The 7,943-nt window shown below is 39.7% G+C and overlaps 2 protein-coding genes across 4 annotated transcripts in view; both read right to left on the bottom strand.

Annotated features, from left to right (window-relative positions):
* Positions 1-7,943, bottom strand: part of gtpbp3 (GTP binding protein 3, mitochondrial) — a 633,967-nt gene that overhangs the window by 88,720 nt on the left and 537,304 nt on the right. The window lies entirely within an intron of this gene.
* Positions 294-7,421, bottom strand: LOC104966245 (protein sel-1 homolog 1-like). Its single transcript, XM_010795429.1, has 13 exons — positions 6,879-7,421; positions 6,691-6,728; positions 4,710-4,905; positions 2,796-2,963; positions 2,454-2,559; positions 2,006-2,168; positions 1,825-1,878; positions 1,647-1,706; positions 1,480-1,561; positions 1,214-1,368; positions 680-736; positions 526-594; positions 294-308 (listed from the first exon to the last, which is right to left on the bottom strand). The coding sequence occupies exons 1-13, from the start codon at positions 6,964-6,966 to the stop codon at positions 294-296; spliced, it is 1,251 nt and encodes a 416-aa protein (XP_010793731.1). The 5' UTR covers positions 6,967-7,421.

Here is a 7,943-nt window from a genome sequence, read left to right as displayed (position 1 = left end):
AATAAATCTAGTAAAAAAAAAAACCTGCAAGTTGCTCTTTAACCTACAAGATTTGACCCATAGACTTCCATTATAACCACATTTTTGTATCCCCTCCCCCCCTTTAAATTCAAGTGAAAAAAAGATTTTGCACTAATTGTCCTCTGCATTTGACCTTAAATGTTAGTGGTGCCATGGCAGCCCGGGGACCGACTCTAATTCTGAGGTGACTTGGTCAAGAGCAATGAAAGGAGTATCTGAACATCCATAACATGCATGTTGTTTTAGGAGTATAATAATTATCTTTATGCTGGTTAGTCTCCCACCCTCTGCGGGTTATCAGCACAAATTATGTCCCCATATGATAAAAATCCACCATCCCCCCTGATTTTCTTTTTACAACTTGAGTACTGGTTATGGTAAAGAAACAATGTCCAGCTTGCTTGTCAGTGTAAAAGAAAACAACTGTAACTAAGCTGTCATTACAAACTCGTAAATCAACCCTTCACCCTCCCACAAGCTGATAGAGACACAGATGTCACCCACCTTGCCGAGGAAAGCCATAGCGTGTGTATTCCCTGCATTTGCAGCCTGTGTGAAGTAGTCGTACGCCCTCTGTTGGAGAGGAGGCATCAAAAATACATTAAACGGTGTAAAAACAACAACGACAAATAAATCATGTTTTTATTATTTTATGTACCTGATGATTCTGTTCTACTCCGCGTCCTCCATGCAGGTGTAGCTGACCTAACCCCACCTATCAGGGGACACAAAGAACTTGGTTAACTTGTAAGTGAAACACGATTAGTTACATAGATGGGAAAATCCCATTTCAGATTGACCATTAACATTCACACAATGACGCCTTGTTTTTTCCAATTAAATATGTAATATGGGTTTCAAATGCAGGTCAAATATGTATATCTTTCTGACCAAATGTTAACTTTCTTCATGACCAATATCAACTGTTGCCCAGCTTCCTTACCATGAGATCAATTCACTGTGAGAAGACACTGAGACCAGGTCAAAGTTAGAATTGAAATATACAAAATACAAGGCTACACAATGAGGCTCCGCATTGCACGTAGTTATATTTCTTTATCTGAAGTTCTAGAAATAGCTTCAGATGTATTGATCTTTTCTTCTCAACAACTAACCCCGATACCACCACTACATTTGATTCAGATCCCTGCATTGCATTGAACAAACACTCATTGGTGATACGATAGTTTACCTGAGCCTGCACGTCTCCTTTCTCAGCTAGAAACTGATAGTACTGGATCAGGTCCTCCTCCAACATCCCGCTGGTGGACCCCGGGTTCTCCACCTCATCCAGCAGCCGGATCCTCTGCACCGCCGAGCCCCCCGTCAGAGACACGTCACTGGCCACTGGAGGCGGGGAGGGGGAGAAGAGGAGGCAGGTGGAATAGAAGGAGTGATGAGCCCAGGAAGAGACGTCACACCTGAACATCTTATTATATAATTGGAATAGATGCTCACCTTGATTTGCCACCAGCCTGTAGTGTGTCAGTGCTGACTCACAGCTCTGGGGAACACCCACACCTCCCCAGTATCTGTATCCCTGAGGACAAGATAAAAGGAATGTCATTTTACCATACTTAGGAAATAACGACTGAGTCCTTGCTCCACTTAGAAAATAAACTCACCAGGATCATATGGGCTACCAAGTTTCCACCCAGAGCGCCGAAAGTGTAGTAAACCAGGGCCTGGCACACAGAGAATGTAGGACATATGTGAATAACTGTTAGAAATTGAGCAATTTTATTACATTATTTTACAGTTTTGTCCAAAGTAGACAGATCAGTTATACAGATTCTAAAGTACCTTAGCCTGACTGGAATTAACTCCAAGTCCTGCTGCGTAGAGAAAGCCAAGAGCCTGTGGAAAGGTAAACAGAGCACCATGTTACACAGCTGACTGAGGGCATTTGATAAGATGTCAGGTCAAAATGGCTTGCGATATCTTTTCCAAGTGACACCTTAACATGTTCATACGAGATCTTTACCGTCTGGGCTTTAGGCGAGCCTTCTATGGCGAGCTTCTCAAACATTTCTCTGGCCATGGTGACGTTTTGGCTCATGTAGTCTCCAAACAACATGGCGTACGCCACCTTCTCCATGGCTTTCTGGTGGCCTTTATCCGCTATCTTCAGCAGCTTCTCGTACAATCTGAGAGGGCGGATGTAGAAGCAGAGGTGGCGTGAGTAAAGGCAGATTGACACAGGCATAATACAAATCGTGTGTACATGAACAGAACCATGATGAGATCTTAAGCAAACAAGGATGTGCCGGGCTAAGTCTCGTGCTACTAAAGCACACATAAAACAGGTATGGCCTAAACTACTCCTATAGTGTCGTTTTAACTTGAATTATTTCATAACACCATTTATTATACACATATCCAAATGTTTGTAGAGAATATTCAAAAGCTTGACAAAAGAAATAGAAACTCACTCTTTCTTCTGGGTCCTCCTGGTGGTGGCGTTGAGCATGCGCAGCACCGTCAGGTACTGCTCATCCGTCTCCTCCACCTGCAGTCGCTGCTGCGCCTCCTCCTCCGCTGAGGGAACAAGAGAAGCCAATGAAGAATGCAGATTACAAATAAATACGTTTTTAAATCTTTGGTAGTGAAGAGGGCAATAGTCATTCGGAAAATGAAACCAAAGAAGGTGTTGAGCTTCTTAAAGGCTTTTCATTTGATGAGGAAATAAATATTAGTAAACAGTTCTATTTATTTTCATTGGGACTTCAAAATACCGGCTATCATTTAGGATATAGCAGCTAATGTTAACTTACTCTCACAGAATCCCCACTTCTTCTCATAGTCATAGTGGTACTTGGTGGCGCACCACAGCCGCCCATCCCCCCGTCCGTCAGTGGTACAGTCCGAGTACTCCTTGTCCATGAAGCGGAAGGGGAAGATGCAGGGCTCTCCATGGGCTGTACCACCATTCACCACAGGAACTGTATGAACAAAATATAAAATGATATATAAGAAAAAGAGAAAATAACTGGATGTTTTATGAAAACATGTAAACTTTTATTAAAAATATAACCCTGTGGGGTACGTTGGAAATATTATAAATGATTGTTTTAACCAGGAATGCATGTCACATCTCAAATATTGTTGTTGGCCTAGGAATCTCTGTACTGTATAAATCATTAACAAATAATTCAAGGTACCGGTAACTGCTTTTTTGGGCATAAAAAGACCATTAGCAAGAGGTGGGTAGCTGGGTATAACTTTAACAAGCTTTCTTTTCTCAACATAAAAATATTGTTATAACAAAACCACCCATTTCTCTGGATAAAGGCTTTGGATTGCAGGGTTTGCCCTTCCCTCCTGCCCCATCTGGCATATACAAATGTTTATGGCAGATATACATGGTTTGTGCGACAGACACTGGAAGTGTGAGAGGATTTAGACAGTATAACAAGAATGAAACAAGAGGGAAATCCCCCAATGCAAATTGTCCTGTGTTTTTAGAAACATACTATAATAATAATATAATCAAGATACTCAAATAGACTATGCTGTGATATACAATAAAATGCTCTGTATACAGTATACACCTTTTGTCCCCCTCCTCCTGTGTGTGTGTTTTATTTTGTTTGAAATAGTTTGTATTGAGTGTAAATAAAACTATAATTGTAAAAAGACACAAATAATGTGTTACCATGTCTGCTCTGCTTATTTTAATTCCATGAAACAATAATTGGAGATGAATGGATTCAAACAAAGTCTGTTAATGCTAATAACTGCCCATCTTACAAGCTCATTCGTTTATGTGTATGAGATGCTAGCAGGAAGCTGACAAACAATCCCCAGGTAAAATGATGTAACTGTCTGCAAGAGGAGCCACAGGTGCGAGGCGCTGTTAATTTCTCAGGGGGTTTAACCACACACACACACACACACACACACACACACACACACACACACACACACACACACACACACACACACACACACACACACACACACACACACACACACACACACACACACACACACACACACACACACACACACACACACACACACACACACACACACACACACACACACACACACACACACACACACACACACACACACGTCTCAAAGCTGCTCCACTATTCCATCTGTCCCTTGCTTTAATTGGACAGGCAAAAACCACTCCACTCAAAAGCCGGTGAGCTAACAGTGACAGAAGAAATGCCAGCTCATGTCTCACACAGACATTTCAAAAGCCAAGAAAAACATACCATCGCCAGGAACAAGAGCATGTGTTTGGTAGTTAAAATACAGAGGTTCAGATTCAGTTCATAACATTCAGGGTAGCACGTTTAAAAAACAAAACAACTTATTGTCATTATATTGACCTATTGCAATATGAAACACGATTTTGGGGCTATTAAACGTTTTGCATCATTATTATCAATGACATTTATAAAATATATATTAAATGATTATGGTCTGTAGAATATAGTTTATATTTAGCCTTTAACAAATATTGTACTTCCTGCAATCTGAATATTGCACTTTTATTTTGATAAAAAATCCATTAGTTGTGCAGCCCTACAACAAATTGCACTCAACATTAAGCCATGTTTAAGCATTCTGCGTACTTGGTTGAACTGAGTGCAAAGCTAACTAACTAAACCTCTGTAGCTGCACCTAATGAAGCATTTAGAGTTTATCGTTTAAGATACATGTTCAGTCCTTACTCTCTTTGGGTTTCTCCTCAACAGGAGGAGGCTGCTCAGGCAGGTCCTCCTTCTCCTCTCCCTCCAGTCCTTCCTCAGTTGACGGTTTCTCCTCTTCTGGCTGCGAGACTTCATGACGAGAGGTCACAGAGGCACCGGCCACAACATTCCCTGCCAGGCGGACGTCTTCCTCTTCAGCATCTGGGTCATGGTAAGACTGGAGAGATGCCCGAGATGTTATTATAAAGGAAACCGGAAATTCAGGTTGTGTACAGGTTCTGATACTGCAGTCGTGGATGGTTGTGTTACAAAACAATTGATGTACAGGTCATTTGCAAACTGAACATTTACTGAAAGTTATTTCTGGTAAACTTTAGCCAGTTAAATATGTATTGAATCGGCTTAAGTTGATATACTTGATGGAAACTCCTTCGAAATATTACAGGTAATATTTGCTTGCAACTGTAGAAATTAATCTGTACACACATTAATATGTTGTAATTGTATACAAAGCTAGCCCCCTTTTCCTCGTCCTTTAATGTACCAGGATATGCATGTAGCTATGATGGTTTTTTACACAAAAAATATCCCAAGGTCATCAGCTCTTAGTACAGCCTCAAGTGCTTCTCCTTTATATTGTTAACATATGTAAGTGACAGTTCTAAGACTTTTACATTATCAAGGGAAGATAATAATAGATTATGAAATAGGTTATGTGCAGATTTCAATCTTAAGGTTTTTTTGGATGCAGATTAAACAGTGAAAAATACCAGTTTTCTGATGCTTGAATGAAAAGACTCAAATAAGAATCATTTTTCAGCAATACAATGTGTTCACAACACAACAAGTTGTCGTTGTTTATCTTTTTCAATGAATTGTTTGTTTCAGATGCGTAATTGCCAGGTCATATTCACATAACCCTAACAAATGAGAAACAGATCACTGGATTTCAAAGCTGCTTAACAGAATCACACTCGAACAACATACAGATTAGGGCTGCACGATATATCGTGTCGTGACGATAATCGCGATATTCACATCGCAGGACGTGCAATTTTTTTTAATTATTATTATTTTTTATATACATATATTTTTTTTAGGACGTGCGATATTAAGTAGGCAAATTAACTGAAACACGTCATGTTACAATTATGTTGCTGCTTGCTACAAAAGGAAAACTCGCGCGGCTCATGTCAGGGATACTTGAGTGAGTGACATGCAGGCTCTGCATGTACAGCAAAATCACAATCAAATCTCCAAAGCAAACGGACCCGGTGATTAAAGGTAAAAACACTAAATAAAGTAGTTTCATGTGTTTCTCCAGGGCAGTTCTGCGGTGCTAACCGAGCTAGCTCAGCTTGTTGCTCTGATAACTTAAGATCCAGACGTCCGTGACTAAAATCTTTCATCTTGTTAAATATTGTTAAAAAAATACTAATTGTATAGATATCTGTTTTATAGTTCAACAAAGGATGGTTTGCTGAATGACTATTGAATATTGTGTTTGCTGTACATGCTAATGTAGCGACTTGTATCATATACGCGATATATCGCATAGGGGGGGGGGAAATCGCAATGTCAGTTTTTTCCAATATCGTGCAGCCCTAATACTGATGTACCTGTGTTTTGTTTTGTTTTGTACTGTGTTAATTGGTAATTATGTGATGTAAGAATATATTGTGTCTTATCTCGAATGTTTCGAAGAGTTGGAGACACAGGTATATATTTAAATGCAATTGTACCAAAGTGTGATTAGTAGAAGTACTCTGGAAATGTTCTCAAACATTTAGTTAACACCTAAGTTAAGTATATTTAAAATATATATTTAGGTAGTAGTTCGGATAGTCTTGAATCAATCCATTGCTGTAGTCTAAACATCTCTCAGTATCAACATAACGTTTGCAATTATATCAACAGTTGTTTGCATCATATACAACAGAAATATATTTATTGATCCCAAGGGTTTGATATGAGGATCATTATAAAATAGCTCATGACATACCTTTAGTTCTGGCCCGTCGTTCCCCTGTTGCTCTTCATCTGAAAGGTATTAATAAGGGAGAGTAAACACAGTGTAAACTTGAGATGGATGAATCTGTTAGCTAAAAATAAACAGCAGCTTGAAAACAGTTGAAGAACCGTAGACACTTCTGTCTGCGCACATATTAAACAGTTGAATGTCACACTTACCAGCTGTTATTCCTTTGACGAAGACTATCAGCAGAATGGTGAACAAATAAAAGGTTCTTGCCGTCTTAAAATACCTTCTATAGCCCATTGTTGTTGATGTCGACAAGCTAACGCTCTGCTAGCTGTAGCTGCTGCTACTTCTATCGCCAAACATTCAGTTACAGTTGGGTCACACTATAATATTCAGCTTAAATAAACTCTCCGACGCTCAACAAAACGGAACCGTGTTGTCTTGATATAAACCTTGGTTGACTTTAGCTCCTGTGGCTGTCAAACAAGCTAACAGATTTCGATGCAACCTGCGCTAGCAGAGTAGTAACTGACGTTAGCTAGCTAACACGCTAGTCTTACATAGCCACACGAAAGACCAATCAAACAGCGCAATATTATGAATGAGACGCAACTCCTTAGTGTAATAAATGGTTGCCTACTACCTCTCGGTACTCTCAATCATCCAAGTTTTACAGCGACATGCAAGGCTTTTGATTTATATTAGCCAGATACTACTTAGCTACCCATGTTAAGCTCCTACTACTGATCGAGACTTCCTATTCCCTCATTTGGACCAATCACAGCGCGTTCCGTTTGACAGTAGCCAATGAGCGGGCACCTACGCTGTATCAGCGAATCAGGTGCGTACACAATTTTGTTTCCAGTTGATGGGTTTGTCCGGTTTGTACGGTTTGTCCACGACACCAATACAGGTTAAGAAGATAATCATAAGTGCATACACTGAACAGTGAATCCGAAATGTAAAGCATGTGTATTATTTTGTTGCAGAAAGGCAATTTTGAAAAAGGACCTGAATTGTTTATTTCCAAGTGTCATTTGGTTTGTGTGTTGTTTCGAGTCAACAAAATGAGACAAGTACCGTAACAAGTGGGTTAGCAATCGTAAAAAAACTGATAGGTAAAATTGAATCCCTAAACTAATTGTGATATATTACTATATTACATTTAAGCTGTAGGATTGCTCTCCTCAAACCACCGTATGAGTAGGGTCATGCCTATGTTTATCCACCTCAAGCATGAGAATAACATCAGACTAGGGCCATTAATTCTCACA

Source organism: Notothenia coriiceps, unplaced genomic scaffold (genome assembly GCF_000735185.1).
Source record: "Notothenia coriiceps isolate Sejong01 unplaced genomic scaffold, NC01 NC01_scaffold00037246, whole genome shotgun sequence".
NCBI lineage: Eukaryota > Metazoa > Chordata > Actinopteri > Perciformes > Nototheniidae > Notothenia > Notothenia coriiceps.
Note: the sequence above shows the minus strand (reverse complement) of the source record. Positions and strands in the feature narration are given on the sequence as shown.

Bases quoted from the DNA above. Each gene is read 5' to 3' on its own strand.
- LOC104966245 (XM_010795429.1), bottom strand. From the start codon at position 6,966: ATGGGCTATAGAAGGTATTTTAAGACGGCAAGAACCTTTTATTTGTTC. The intron at 2,560-2,795 runs GTAAGTTAACAT...TTGTTCCCTCAG, and splicing joins GAAGTGGGGATTCTGTGAGA to CGGAGGAGGAGGCGCAGCAG. The intron at 1,562-1,646 runs GTGAGTTTATTT...TCTTGTCCTCAG, and splicing joins TGGTAGCCCATATGATCCTG to GGATACAGATACTGGGGAGG.